The sequence below is a fragment of the Amblyraja radiata genome, chromosome 32 (genome assembly GCF_010909765.2).
Source record: "Amblyraja radiata isolate CabotCenter1 chromosome 32, sAmbRad1.1.pri, whole genome shotgun sequence".
NCBI classification, from domain to species: domain Eukaryota; kingdom Metazoa; phylum Chordata; class Chondrichthyes; order Rajiformes; family Rajidae; genus Amblyraja; species Amblyraja radiata.
The window spans coordinates 30013627-30029697 of record NC_045987.1 but is presented as its reverse complement, the minus strand read 5'-3'; the positions used below and the strand labels follow the sequence as shown (position 1 = coordinate 30029697).

Sequence of the window (16071 nt, the reverse complement as noted above, 5' to 3'; positions counted from 1 at the left end):
ATGAGGCAGGAAACATGTTCCCGATGTTGGGGGAGTCCAGAACCAGGGGCCACAGTTTAAGAATAAGAGGTAGGCCATTTAGAGTGGAGATGAGGAAAAAATGATTCACCCAGAGAGTTGTGAATCTGTGCCTCTGCCTCAGAAGGCCAATTCTCTAGATGCTTTCAAGAGAGAGTCAAATAGAGCTCTTAAAGTTAGCGGAGTAAAGGGATATGGGAAGAAGGCAGGAACGGGGTATTGATTGTGGATGATCACAGCGAATGGCGGTGCTGGCTCAAAGGGCCGAATGGCCTACTCCTGCACCTATTGTCTATAAAAAGCCTGGTCTTCTGCACTTGAGAGGGGGTTTTGAGGAGATTAAGGGCCGAAATAGGCCATTAATGGAACCTGCATCTGTACTACTCTGGTCGTGGGAGTGATTTGAGGCCTATATTGTCCTCAAATGAAGCCCGTGCTTCTACAAGACTGGAACGGGGGTTTTGAGGAGATGAATGAGGGTCAGTCTATGGCGTAAATGTCTGCGTGGCCCGGGATTGATTTTTCCGTCTCTCCCTCGGCAGGCAACGTGGCGTGGATGCATCTCTTGGCCGCCCGAGCCTTGCGACAGAACCCCGGCCTCGTGGGCGGCGAAGCCTACTTCTGTTATGACGAGTCCCCTTACCTGAGCTACGAGGACTTTGACCAGTTGCTGCTGGGCTCGGCGGGTGTGCGTTTGGTGGGCCGGGAGCCTGTGCTGCCCTTCGGCCTCCTCTACCTGCTAGCCCTCACGTTGGAAACCCTCCAATGGATCCTACGGCCCATCGCCAAGTTTGAGGCCACATTCAACCGCTGCACGCTCACCATAGTAACCACTGCCTTCTCCGTAAGCACAAATAAAGCTGCTCGCCATCTTGGTTATTCCACCCTTGTGCCCTGGCACCAATGCCAAGCTCGTACAGTGGCTTGGGTAAAAAGCCTCGCTCAAACCGGGTCTGGGCGTGGGCCTGCAATTTAGCTCATTTTAGAATCCTAGAAAAATAGGTGCAGGAGTAGAGCATTCGAGCCAGCACCGCCATTCAATATGATCATGGCTGATCATCTAAAATCGCTGCCATGTACTCGCTTTCTCCCATGTCCCTTGATTCCGTTAGCTGTAAGAGCTAAATCTAACTCCCTCTTGAAAACTTCCAGTGAATTGCCCCCACTGCCTTCTGTGGCAGAGAATCCCACAGATTCTCCTCCCTCTGGGTGGAATGATTTCTCCTCATCTCATCCTAAATGGCCAATCCCTTAAACTGTGTGGCCCCTGATTCTGGAGTAGCCCAACATCGGGAACATGTTTCCTGCATTTTGCCTGTACAATTCATGAAGAATTTTCTATGTTTCTCTAAGATTATAGAGGTACAAAGTGGAAACACATAGAATCTCTTGCCCAGTGAAAGAGTTAAATGAAGTCGTAGGTTACAAAATGGATGCTTAACCTTTCCTCTCTAAACTAGCTGGATTTCAGTACAATAACATTAGATGCTTTGCCTTATAACAGTAACACTAGCTAGAATACAGCACAGTAACATGAATCTTTTGCCTTTCTTCTATTTTACACAAGCGAGATTTCAGCACAATAACACTTGATATTTTGCTCTATGATATAAACAATCAGAAAAATGTTCAGACAACTTGGTTCTTACCCTCTACTCTACAGATTGTAATGTACAAACAATTAATCAACAAGGTCAAAAAACAAGAGTGCTTATCTGCAAAAAATTGCTCCTTCAGCATAAGCATATATGGGCTAACCTTTCCTCTATCGGAAGCACCTGTCAATATTCTGATTTTAACCATGTATGGACAAGGCAAGAGGCTGCACAATGCTCTCTAAGATAAAGAATTTCTGATTATTAGGGTATAAATATATCTGATTGAACATTACCTCGGTGTGTGTAGAGAGAGGGACTCTGTAGTCTGCGTTTACATACTATGAGAGCTGTCTCCCCACACCCGCCTGGCAAAATAAAGACGTTACTGTATTACTAACTATTGTGTTGTTATCTGTTTAAAGCAAATTAAACTTTAACATTAGAGTAGGGGAATCGAGGACCAGAGGACATAGGTTCAAGGTGAAGGGGAAAAGATTTAATAGGAACCCGAGGGCCAAATTTTCCACAAAGAGGGTGGTGGGTGTATGGAACGAGTTGCCGGAGGAGGTAGTTGAAGCTGGGACTATCATAGAAACATAGAAAAATATGTGCAGGAGTAGGCCATTCGGCCCTTCAAGCCCGCACCACCATTCAATATGATCATGGCTGATCATGCAGAATCAGTACCCCGCTCCTGCTTTCTCCCCAGATCCCTTGATTCTGTTAAGCCCAAGAGCTAAATCTTATGTCCCTGTCCCACTTAGGAAACCTGAACAGAAACCTCTGGAGACCTTGCGCCCCACCCAAGGTTTCCGTGCGGTTCCTGGAGGTTCCGGTCACTCTCCCTAATGGTGGAAAGTGGTTTCCGCGTAATCGAGGCTTCTATGCTCCTGAGATTATTTTTAAAAAAAACAAAACCAGCCGCGACAGAAAATAGGTTGCCCTTTGGTCGAAGCCAGTGGAGTGGGGTTGCTATTTACTTACAGGCAGTCGAAGGCAATCTCCTTTGCTGACCAGCCATTTTGATTGGCCTATTGGAGTTTTCAGCAAAGATCCTGTTGGATCTTTGGTTTTCAGGACGGCGGAATCCGCCGTAAGGTAAAATGCCCGCTAACTTTATTAAACTTCTTAAAACTGTCTCCACTCCTTCTCTCCCCATCCCCTCTACCCTTCTCTCTCCCTTTCCTCTCCCTTTCTCTGTCCTCTCTCCTTCTTTCCCCTTCTCTCCCTCCCTCACGCGCTCTCTAAAGGACTTACCGTGCTCTGTGGCAGCCGTTTACCTTCCTCTTCATCGTGCAGACAGCGCTCCTCTGCTGTCCCTGGCTCCCACCTTCGTGATGTGTGTGTGTGTATGTGTGGTCGTTAGCAGTCCTGTAGGATCTTTGATCAGTAGATTCAGCTCACGCTTCGGTCAAGGCTTTCCAGGTAAGTGACCAAAACCTCTGGTGACTCATGGAGAGTGAGTCACAAGGGTGGGGCGCAAGGTCTCCAGAGGTTTCCGTTCAGGTTTCCTAAGTGGGACAGGGGCATAACTCTCTCTTGAAAGAGGAAATTCGTAGGAATAAATGCTGAGGATTTTTAATTGCCAACAATTCTGGAATGTTTCCAGCACGCTTCTGAGGGATTAGGAAATACCTTCTGAATATGCAGTATATAGTGACACAGTGTGGAAACAGGCACTTTGGCCCAACTTGCCCACACCGGCCAACATGCTCCATCCACACTAGTTCCACCTGCCCGCGTTTGGCCCATTTCCCTCCAAACCTATCCTATCCATGTCTCTTAAACTTTGTGATAGACCCTGCCTCATCTATCTCCTCCGGCAACTCGTCTGTACATCCACCACCCTGTGTGGAAAAGTTGCTCCTCAGGTTCCTATTAAATCTTTTCCCCCCCCCCCCCATCTCACCTTGAACCAATGTCCTTTGGTCCTCGATCCCCCTACTCCTCATAAATCTTCTCTGAACCCTTTATAACTTGATGACATCTTTCCTATAACATGGTGCCCAGAACTGAACCCAATATTCTACATGCGGTCTCACCAATGTCTTCTACAACTGCAACATGACCTCCCAACTTCTGTACTCAATACTCTGATAAAGGCCCATGTGCCAAAAGTTTTTTTGTCCACCTTATCTACCTGCAACGTGACCTTCCAGGAACCATGCACCTGCACTCCTAGATCCCTCTGCTCTACAACACTCTCCAGAGGCCTACCATTCACTATTTTCTAAATGGGGAGAGAATCCAGAAATCGGAGGTACAAAAATGGGGATGTAATGCCGAGGCTCTATAAGGCGCTGGTCCGTCCACATTTGGAGTAGTTGCGAGCAGTTTTGGGCCCCTTATCTGAGGAAGGATGTGTTGGCTCTGGAGAGGGTCCAGAGGAGGTTTACACGAACGGATCCCAGGAATGAGTGGGTTAACGTACGATCAGGTCTACTCCGCCATTCAATCATGGTTGATCTATTTCTCCCTCCTAACCCCATTCTCCTGCCTTCTCCCCATAACTCCTGACACCCATACTAATGAAGAATCTATCTAGCTCTGCCTTAAAAATACCCGCTGATAAGGCCTCCACCGCCGTCTGTGGCTATGAATCCCACAAATTCACCACCCCTGACCAAAGAAATTCCTCCTCATCTTCCTAAATTTTAATTCTGAACTGTGCCCACTGATCCGAGACACTCCCACTAGTGGAAAGATCCTCCCCACACCCACTCTATCCAGGCCTTTCATAATTCTGTACGCTTCAATAAGGTCCCCCGTCATTCTTCTAAACTCTAGTGAGTACAGACCCATCATAGGTTAACACTCTCATTCCCGGGGTCATTCTTGTAAACCTCCTCTGAAGTCCTTGAATCTGGATCAGTGCATCTTCACGCTTCTGTACCTCTTGCCAGATGGGAGAGGGGGGAAGAGTGAGTGACTGGGGTGAGGCTGCTCCTTGATTATGCTGCTGGCCTTTCCGAGGCAGCATTAGGTGTAGATGGAAGTGATGGAAGGGAGTTTGGTTTGTCTGCGTCCGCAACTCTCTGCGATATTTCGCGGGTCTTGGATGGGGCTGTTCCCGAACCGTGCTGTGATGCATCCCAATAAATTGCTGAGCTGTAAGCTGCCCAAGTGAAATATGAGGTGCTGTTCCTCCAAGTTATGCTGGTCCTCACTCTGACAGTGGAGGAGACCCAGGACAGAAAGGTCAGTGTGGGAATGGGAGAGGTAGTTAAAGTGTTGGAGTATAGAAATTGGAGGTCATGTTGCAGTTGTACAAAACGTTGGTGAGACCATATTTAGAGTATTGTGTTCAGTTCTGGGCACCGTGTGATAGAGAAGATGTTGTCGAGCTGGAAAGGGTGCAGAGAAGATTTACGAGGATGTTGCCAGGACTCGAGGGGCCTGAGCTATAGGGAGAGGCTGGGGTGGGCTGGAACTCTATTCCTTGGAGCGCAGGAGGATGAGGTGTACAAAATCACAGGAGGAATAGATCAGGTCTCTTGCCCAGAGTCTCTTGCCCAGAGTAGGGGAATTGAGGACCCGAGGATGTAGGTTCAAGGGATTAGAGTAACTCTGTAAACTAAACAGTTTCTACGCTGAATCTCTGAACTTCTTCCTCGTATCCGGCCATCTTCAATATCACGTCTTTCCGGTCGGTCAGTGACGGTTGACGGTCGGTGGTTGCAGAATTGGCTACTTCAGTCAGTCACTGTGATACAGTTTCTGACGTCAGCATTGCCCGGGATGCACCACCTGGAGGCTTCTGCTTGCATCCCATCTCTGAACTAATAGACACACAGAAACATAGAAAATAAGTGCAGGAGGAGGCCATTCGGCCCTTCGAGCCAGCACCACCATTCATTGTGATCATGGTTGATCGTCCCTTATCAATAACCCGTGCCTGCCTTCCCCCCATATCCCTTGACTCCACTAGCCCCTAGAGCGCTATCTAACTCTCTCTTAAATCCATCCAGTGATTTGGCCTCCACTGCCCTCTGTGGCAGGGAATTCCATAAATTTACAACTGTGGGTGAAAAAGTTTTTTCTCACCTCAGTCTTAAATGACCTCCCCTTTATTCTAAGACTGTGGCCCCTGGTTCTGGACTCGCCCAACATTGGGAACATTTTTCCTGCAAATGTAAGCTGACTTATGCTGTATCTCTAAACCAAACTGTTCCATGCTGTATCTCTATAATCTTATAGAAACATATAACATTCTTAAAGGATTGGACAGGCTAGATGCAGGAAACATGTTCCCGATGTTGGGCGAGTCGAGAACCAGGGGCTACACACAGTTTAAGAACACGGGGTCGGCCATTTAGGACAGAGATGAGGAGACACTTTTCCACCCAGAGTTGTGAACCTTTGGAATTCTCTGCAACAGGAGGGCAATTCACTGGATGTTTTCGAGAGTTAGATTTAGCTCTTAGGACTAACGGAATTAAGGCTTATGGGGAGAAAGCAGGAATGTGGTACTGATTGTGGATGATCAGCCATGAGCCAAGTCCCTGCTACGGGACTTTAGCCTGGCTGACTGCGAGGCCGACTGCTGCAACCTGGAGATCCTGGGGAATGGCAGCCGCAGCCGCGTGGTGTAGTCACGGTAAGAGTCAAGCAGGCCCACTGAATACACGCCGATACAACGCACCAAGAGGCGGCACTGCTCCCGGCAACAGGTGCAGCTAGTGCAGAGTCTGCCTCCGCCTCACCGCGCCGCCGGTCTGGCCCCATAGCCCACAGACATGCAGGGCCTGATGGCAGCGTCGCCGCCCGAAGTGGACTTAGAAACATACAAAATAGGTGCAGGTGGAGGACATTCGGCCCATCGAGCCAGCACCCCCATTCATTGTGATCATGGCTGAACGTCCCCAATCAATAACCCGTGCCTGCCTTCTCCCCATATCCCTTGATTACACTAGCCCCGAGAGCTCTATCTAACTCTCTCTTAAATCCATCCTGTGATTTGGCCTCCACTGCCCTCTGTGGCAGGGAATTCCACAAATTCACAACTCACTGGGTGAAAATGTTTTTTCTCACCTCAGTCTTAAATGGCCTCCCCTTTTTTCTAAGACTGTGGCCCCTGGTTCTGGACTCGCCCAACATTGGGAACATTTTTCCTGCATCTAGCTTGTCCAGTCCTTTTATAATTTTATATGTTTCTATAAGATTCCCCCTCATCCTTCTAAACTCCAGTGAATACAAGCCTAGTCTTTTCAATCTTTCCTCATATGACAGTCCCGCCATCCCAGGGATCAATCCCGTGAACCTACGCTGCACTGCCTCAATCACAAGGATGTCCTTCCTCAAATTAGGAGACCAAAAGTGTACACAATACTCCAGATGTGGTCTCACCAGAGCCCTATACAACTGCAGAAGAAGCAAGCCAGCCCCTGCCAGTGAGGGGAGGCTTGCCGCACAGCCTAGGCCCAGCGCGGGGCCTGAGCCCACGGGGCCGCCAGCACCTGCAAGATGGAGTTGGTTGAGGCTCCGTCGCCCAAGGTGAACCCGTGGACCCAGACAGTGAGCGGGAGCGGCGTGGAGGCTGAGCCAGACATCAACGGATCACTCCACTTCATCATGCCCCCACTCACCTCTACAGCTGGATGTGAAAGCTGTCTGCCTGGGTAAGAAAATGGTGGAGTTGGAAGGCAGATTATCCGTCCTGCACACAATCCGCGAGGATGAAAACATTTCTCGACTCCCTGGTGGCCCGAGGTCATGCTGGACCTATTACTGTTGCTGAACGAAGCCTCTTGCCCCTGGACACAACACAGCACAGAGCCAGACCCAGGGCTATGACCAGCTCTACACCCTGTCCATCAGAGCCGTGGTCTGTAGTCCATCGAGGAAAGCAACGTGGAAGACGGCCCTCTCGCCTCCCACCATCGCCAACTCTCCGACTAAGCGATAGATTTAACATCCTGGATGAGCATGAATTCCCGTCACTGCATAGCCATACTGTTCCTCCGAGTTCATCTCTCCTGGATCCACCAACTGCGACCAGGCATGCATCGCCACCTGCCGATTATGCTCTGGTGCTGATCGCTGGCCCTGCCTGTCCAGAGCTGTCCACTGCATCCCCACCTGTAGCCTCAGTGGCGGTACCGGGCAGGCTTCAGACTCTCACGTGTAGTAGCTCTGGCGAAGGCCTGCAGGCGTCCGGCCCCCTCCCACACGTGGTGCCTCTCAGGTTGTGGTCCCAGCAGGACTCAAGAGACGGCCACACCCCACAAAGAGGGGTTATCCAACGGCAATATCAGCAGCAGTTGGCCCGAGTCCCTAGCCCCCTCCTCCGATGTCGCTAATAATTGGTGACTCCATTATGAAAAACGTGAGGGTGAATTTAGCTGTAACTTAAGTCTTGGACGTCTTAGCGTAGATTCCGAGTCTTCTTGATAAACATCCAAATGTGAAAAATTTCATTATCCATGTGGGCACAAATTACACATCACAGGAACAATCTGAGCAACTGAAACACAATTTTGTCTCTATTTTAAACTCATTGAAGGACTCAGAGAAACGTAGTTTTGTCTCAGGACCAATTCCGACTTTTACTGGTGGAAGTTGTAGCTTTAGCAGGAATTTATATTTCCACACATGGTTGCAGATATATTACAGCTCAAACAGATTTCAATTTTAATCTGTCCTGGGCAAATCCAGTGCTTTTTATGAAAGATGGCATTCACCCTGACACCCTTGGCTCACGAAAGTTGTCTAATAATCTATTACACGCGGTACATACGACCCCACGTGACTGACTAATTAATTTGTCCCCACATGCTGGCCATGATGTGGACATACCTATGGTCACAGTCCATAGACCACAAACACACCCTCCCCCTCTGCTCTGGCAGAAATTCTCAGCCCAGCTGCTGATGTTTCTGTAATTCTGTAAGTTTCTGTAAAACTGTAATTCTTTCTCCATTTTACATAGACTCTCCGGACAACCACTCACTAATGACACTCATGACACTTTTCAGAACAAGCCAATTTCTGTCTTGATAGGTAATAGAAAAAGAATGGTGAATCCGCTAAGAACCAAGAAGCACTAAACTGCAAATTTATCACATTTAGCATCCATTCCTCGTCAGCCACAGCCTGTCCCCAAAAAAATGGGACAGATAATGCTTTTAACACACTAAAACTATCTTTATTAAATGTCAGGTCTTTAGCAGGAAAATCTTATTCAATCGGCGATTTCATTATTAAGCACAATCTTGATTTTATGTTTTTAACTGGAACTTGGTTGGACCAAAATAACAGTGCAGCTGTTCATATCGTGTCAACCCCTCCCAACTTCAGTTTTATGAGTAAGGCTAGAGTGCATAAGAAAGAAGGTGCAATCGTCATAATGACTCACTCCAATGCAACCAGATATCTTATGAAAATTTTACTTCTTTTGAGTACGTGGCTGTTCCTAAATATCTACAGGCCACCTAAATACTGTGCAAGCTTCTTTTTATGAGTTTACTGAACTGCTGTCCACAATCTGTATTGACTTTGATTGCGTAGTTATTGTTGGTGATTTTAACATTCATGTTGACAAATCCCAGGACAGAGGGACTAAAGAACTGTGTTTTCGACCACACCACGGCACTGAGACTGCTCTTGTTAAGGTCTTCAATGACATCTATATGGCAACATTTCAGTCTTCGTATTACTGGATCTCAGTGCTGCATTTGACACGATCGACCGCACCATATTACCAGACTGACTGGAAAACTGGGTTGGGCTTTCTGGCACAGTACTAAACTGGTTTGAACCATACTTAATTAACAGGTACTTCTTTGTGTCTATAGGTAATTAAAAGTCAGTGCCCAGCTTCAATCGGTAATATTAAAACCCACGGACAAAGCCAGAACTCTTGGTGTAATCATGGACTCAGACCTGAATTTCAACAGCCACTTTAAGCCAATTACTAAGTCAGCCTACTAGCACCTGAAGAATATATTAAGGGTTAAAGGACTTATGGTTCAGCAGGATTTGGAAAAACTTCTCCATGCATTTATCTTCAGTAGACTTGACTGTAATACTGTCTCCACAGGTCTCCCTAAAAAATCTATTAGACAGCTGCAGCTGGTTCAGAACGCTGCTGTTCGAGTCCTCTCTAAAACCAAGAAAGTGGATCACATCACTCCAGTTTTGAGGTCTTTACACTGGCTTCCAGTCTGTCAAATAATTGATTTCAAAAGCAATTTAGAATGGTTCAAGTTCAAGTTCAAGTGAGTTTATTGTCATGTGTCCCTGTATAGGACAATGAAATTATTGCTTTGCTTAAGCACACAGAAAATAGTAGGCATTTACTACAAAACAGATAAATGTGTCCATATACCATGATATAAATATATACACACATGAATAAATAAACTGGTAGTGCAAATAACAGATAGTGGTTGCTAATAATCAGAGTTTTGTCCGAGCCAGGTTTAATAGCCTAATGGCTGAGGGGAAGTAGCTATTCCTGAACCTGGTTGTTGCAGTCTTCAGGCTCCTGTACCTTCTACCCGAAGGTAGCAGGGAGATGAGTGTGTGGCCAGGATGGTGTGGGTCTTTGATGATACTGCCAGCCTTTTTGAGGCAGCGACTGCGATAAATCCCCTCGATGGAAGGAAGGTCAGAGCCGATGATGGACTGGGCAGTGTTTACTACTTTTTGTAGTCTTTTCCTCTCCAGGGCGCTCAAATTGCCGAACCAAGCCATGATGCAACCGGTCAGCATGCTCTCGACTGTGCACCTGTAGAAGTTAGAGAGAGTTCTCCTTGACAATCCGACTCTCCGTAATCTTCTCAGGAAGTAGAGGCGCTGATGAGCTTTTTTGATAATTGCGTTAGTGTTCTCGGACCAGGAAAGATCTTCAGAGATGTGCACGCCCAGGAATTTGAAGTTCTTGACCCTTTCAACCATCGACCCGTTGATATAAATGGGGCTGTGGGTCCCCCTCCTACTCCTTCCAAAGTCCACAATCATTCCCTTGGTTTTGCTGGTGTTGAGGGCCAGGTTATTGCGCTGGCACCATATGGACAGTTGCTCGATCTCTCTTCTGTACTCTGACTCATCCCCATCAGTGATACGCCCCACAATAGTGGTGTCGTCAGCGAACTTGATGATGGAGTTCGCACTGTGGTTCGCTACGCAGTCATGGGTATAGAGTGAGTACAGCAGGGGGCTGAGCACGCAGCCTTGAGGTGCTCCCGTGCTGATTGTTATTGAGGCTGACACATTTCCGCCAATACGAACAGACTGTGGACGAGGAAGTCGAGGATCCAGTTGCAGAGGGATGCGCAGAGACCCAGTTCTGCGAGTTTGGTAACCAGTTTGGAGGGGATGATTGTGTTAAATGCCGAGCTGTAATCAATGAATAACAGCCTGACATATGAGTTTTTGTTGTCCAAGTGGTCCAGTGCGGAGTGGAGGGCCAGCGAGATCGCATCCACCGTTGATCTGTTGTGGCGGTACGCGAACTGCAGTGGGTCCAGGTTTTTGTCGATGTAGGAGTTGATTTGCTCCATGATCAACCTCTCAAAGCACTTCATCACCACTGGCGTTAGTGCCACTGGTCGATAGTCATTGAGGCATGTCACCTTACTCTTCTTGGGCACCGGTATAATTGATGCCCTTTTAAAGCAGGTGGGGACCTCAGACCTCAGAAGTGAGAGGTTGAAAATGTCCGTAAAAACTCCCGCCAGTTGGTCCGCACAGGTTTTTAGAACACGGCCGGGTATACCATCAGGTCCAGGTGCTTTTCGGGGGTTCACCCCTCTGAAGGATTTCCTGACATTGGCCTCTGTGACTGAGACTGAAATGCCATCACAGCGAATGGGGGATCGGGAAGGCACATCAGTATTCTCCCTGTCAAAGCGTGCGTAAAACGCATTGAGCTCGTCAGGGAGTGATGTTACACCGGCATTCGAGCTGCCTCCTGGTTTTGCCTTGTAGGAGGTGATTGCATTCAGACCCTGCCACAGCTGCCGAACATCTGTCTCGTCCTCCAGTTTGGAGCAGAAGTCCCTTTTGGCCTTTTTGATGGCCTTACCAAGGTCGTATCTGGTCTTCATGTAGGCCACTGTATCATTGGAGGTGAATGCCCTGTGTCTGGACTTCAGGAGAGTGCGGATCTCAAAGTTCATCCAAGGTTTCTGATTGGGAAACACTCGGAAGGTTTTTGTAGGGATGCAGTCCTCCACACATTTCTTTATGAAGTCTGTAACGACTGTGGCATATTCGTTCAAGTCCATTGCCGAGTCCTTGAACATTGCCCAGTCTACAGACTCCAAACAGTCCTGGAGTTGTTCTTCTGGCCCCCCCCCCCCCCCCCGACCAGCTCTGTGCTGTCCTCACTTCTGGGGGTGCGCTCTTTAATTGCTGCTTGTATGGTCGGACTTACCGAAGTGAGGGCGAGGGATAGAACGATAGGCATTCTTGATGGTGGTGTAGCAGTGGTCGAGGGTGTTAGGTCCTCTGGTGCAGCAGGAGACATGTTGGTGGAAGTTGGGTCTAGAGGCCAAAATACATTTGTGATCTTCTGCTACATTATGAACCATCCAGACATCTGAGGTCGTCTGGGACACATCTGCTTTCTGTCCCCAGAATCAGAACTAAACATGGAGAAGCAGCATTTAGTTTTTATGCACCACATATATGGAACGAACTTCCTGAAAAAAGCAGGTCCGCTCCAACTCTCAGTTCTTTTAAATCAGGGCTGAAGACTTTTCTCTTTGACGCTGCTTTTAATTAATTTTAATTTTAGTTAAATTAAATAATTATTCATTTCTAACACTGCACTGTAATTTTTCGTGTGCGAACGTGGTGCCGATGGACGAGAAGCCGAAGCAAAGAAGTGGAAGCCAAATAACCGAATGGAAACAAAGCCAAAACGCTAACTAACCGAAAGGCTGCGTTGCCTAAAAGCAACTGACCGAATAGCCGCTGTGTCGAAACGCCACCTACCCGAAAGGCAGCGTCGCCTACAAGCCAACGGACCGATTGCCGCTCAACAGAAAAGTCCAATAACGGACATGACGGGGCGGGACTTGTCAGCGATTGGTCCAGACCCCCGCGTCCATCACATCACTGTGGAGGGATGAACATTGTCCCAAACCTCCGCTCCACCCGACCCACAGCACGCGGGGGGTGGCCGTGGGAGAGTGGGGGCTGTCCCGAGGGATGCACACCTTCGGCCGCTTACAACTTGGTGCTTGGGTTCAGATTGCCCAGTCACCTATGGCTTGTGTGGGAAAATGACCCCCATGCTCCCGTCTCCCCCTTCTCCCTCCCCTCTTCTCTCTCTCCCCCTTCTCTCTCTCCCTTCTCTCTCACTCCCCCCTTCTCTCTCTCCCCGTCCCTTCTCTCTCCCCCTCTCTCTCCCTTATCTCTCTCCCCTTCTCTCTCCTCCTCTCTCTCTCACTCTGCTATCTCTGTTCCTTCTCTCTCTCCCCCTTCTCTCTCACCCCTTCTCTCTTTCTCTCCCCTCCTCCCTCTCTCTCCCCCTTTCTCTCACCTCCTCTCTCCCCCCCTCTCTCTTCTCTCTCTCCCCTCTCTTTCTCTCCCCTCTTCTATCTCTTCCCCCTCTCTCTTCCCCCCTCTCTCTTCCCCCTCCCCCCCCATTCTCTCTCCCCCCCACTTAAGCAGAGCGGCGATGGAGGTTGAGAACACTGGCACTGACAGCAAAGATAGACACAAAATGCTGGAGCGACAGTGGGACAGGCAGCATCTCTGGAGAGATGGAATGGGTGGCGTTTCGGGTCGAGACTCTTTAGACTCAGTCTTCAGGTCTGAAGAAGGGTATTTTTGTGTCCATCTTCCGTTAAAACAGTTTACAGATTCTGGTGTTTTGTGTGTGGGAGTTTGTGTGCATTTCGCTGGCAACCAGACGGTACTAAATAAAATGTGCTTCTTGTTGTCAGGGGGGGGGGGGGGGAGTGGAAGGAGATAAAATTGTTCGTTGGGATCGGGGGGGGGGGGGGGGGAGTCACCCTGGTGTGGGGGGTTGGGGTCCGATGGCAGGGCACCGCAGTCAGTGACTCAGGGTGGGCGGAGGGACCAGTGTGTCCCACACCTCCCCTCCACCCGACCCACAGCCCGTCACAGTGTGGCTGCACGGGGAAGATGAGGCGGGGGGTGGCCGTGGGAGAGTGGGGGCTGTCCCGAAGGATGCGCCCCTTGGGATGCTTACAACTTGGTGCTTGGGTTCATATTGCCCAGTCACCTATGGTTTGCCTTCATAGGCTGAAGCTTAGGGCCTCGAAATATTATTTAAAAAACACTGTGTGCAGTTCTGGGCACTACACTATAAGAAATATATGACTGCATTGGAGAGCATGCAGAGTAAAGAAGATTCATTTGTGGACATTAGACACAAAGTTCTGGAGTAACTCAGCCGGTCAGGCATATAATATATTATTATACCTATATATATTACAAATAGATATATTCCTCCGTTTTCATGGAAGCGGCCGCTACGGACGGCACTATGTACACCCCCCCCCCCCCCCCCCCCCCCCGCCCGCATGTGTCACATACAACGAGATTACTGTGTCTCTCCATTTAAAAGAACTTCAAACATTCACATACTCATACTTTTTACACTCCCTCCCTCCCCAAACCCACCCATGGATTCACATTTACATAAATTAACACTCTCTCCCACCCCCCCCTTCTTCCCTCTCCACCTCTTCGCCCCCTATCTCCAGTGGCCTGAGCTCCGCTCTATGTCACCTGAAATCAGTGATGATCTCCTTTGTCTTTTTTAGTGTTCAGAGAGAGATTGTTGTGAGCACACCACTCAGAAAGTCTGTGCACCTCCTCTCTATAGGTGATCTTGTTCCCATTTGAGATGAGCCCTACCACGGTTGTATCGTCCGCAAATTTTATGATCCTATTTGCGGGGTGATGGGGCAAGCAGTCATGTGTGTATAGGGCGTAGAGGAGCGGACTGAGCACACAGCCCTGCGGTGCTCCTGTGCTGAGGGTCAGGGATGTCGAGGTGTAGGGTCCAAGTCTCACCGTCTGTGGGCGTTCACTGAGAAAGTCCAATATCCACCGACACAGCTGACTGCTGAGGCCAAGGTCTAGCATTTTTGTGATCAGCTTGTATTGTATGATTGTATTAAAAGCTGAGCTGTAATCAACAAAAAGCATCCTGGGGCAATAGACAAGGTTGTTCATTATCTCCGCTGTTATTTGCTTTGGTAATTGAACCCCTTGCTGAAAAAATAAGAACACACCTGGATATTTACGGTTATAATACAAAATATTCAAATAACAAAATATCCCTATATGCCGATGATGTACTACTGTACATCACAAAACCACAAATTAGTATACCGAATATATTAAATTTAATTGAGGACTTTGGATCCTTTTCAGGATATAGAATAAATTGGAACAAAAGTGAAATTATGTCGATAAAACCAAAAGACTCAACACATCTCAGGAAATTCCCCTTTAAAATAGCTACAGAAAAATTCAAATATTTGGGAATTGAAATTACTAGAAATTACCAGGATATGTTTAAAGCCAATTATAATCCCCTACTTAAGAAATTAAATAATTTGATTAAATTCTGGAAAACACTTCCGATGTCCTTAATAGGCAGAATAAACGCTATAAAAATGATTTTCTTACCACAAATTCTATACCTATTTCAATCAATACCTATATATCTCCCAAAAAAGTTTTTCAAAAAATTGGACTCAGACATTACAAATTTCATATGGGATTATAAACCCCATAGAATACAAAGAACACACCTTAATAAACGAAAAGAGTGGGGGGGTCTAGCGCTCCCTAACTTTATGTATTATAATTGGGCAGTAAATATTAAAAATATGATTCACCTGCTGGACAATTCTGCCCAGCAGGCGGACTGGATTGTAATGGAAAAAGGGGATTGCTCCCCGAGTAATATAGGAGCGATTATCCTCTCACCAATAAATCTGAATAATAAAAATTATAATAAAAACCCAATTATACATAGCACAATTAGAACATGGAAACAAATAAAACAGAATCTAAAATTAAGAAACCTATCTCTCTCAATACCAATAGCCAATAACCCATCGTTTAAACCATCAATCATAGACAAATCATTTATACATTGGGAAAGAATGGGAATCAAAACGCTCTAGGATCTGTATGAAGTGGGAAAATTACTATCATTTCAACAACTACAACTGAAATATAATTTGAAAAATAACCAATATTTTAAATATCTTCAAATTTGTGATTATTTGAAAAAATACACAAAAGACTATCATAATATGCCTTCCGACTTACTGGATGAAGCAATGAAGACAAAGGCGGAATCAGCTAATCTAATATCGTACTTATATAATATCATTTTAAACATAGAAATACCCACAACAGATGGAATTAGAAGAGACTGGGAACAAGAATTAGCTATAAAAATTTCAAAAGAGAGCTGGGATAAACATTTACTACAGGTGCATAAATGCTCGATCAA

At 47.2% G+C, this 16071-nt stretch overlaps 1 protein-coding gene across 1 annotated transcript in view; it reads left to right on the top strand.

Moving 5' to 3' along the window:
- The window catches only part of LOC116990752 (3 beta-hydroxysteroid dehydrogenase type 7-like), a 31994-nt gene extending 29978 nt beyond the window's left edge, over positions 1 to 2016 (top strand). Inside the window, exon 7 of the mRNA XM_033048691.1 lies at positions 561 to 2016. Within this exon, the coding sequence (XP_032904582.1) occupies positions 561 to 994 (434 nt within the window). The 3' untranslated portion in view covers positions 995 to 2016. The remainder of the gene's footprint in view (positions 1 to 560) is intronic.
- The last annotated feature ends 14055 nt before the right edge of the window (positions 2017 to 16071 follow it).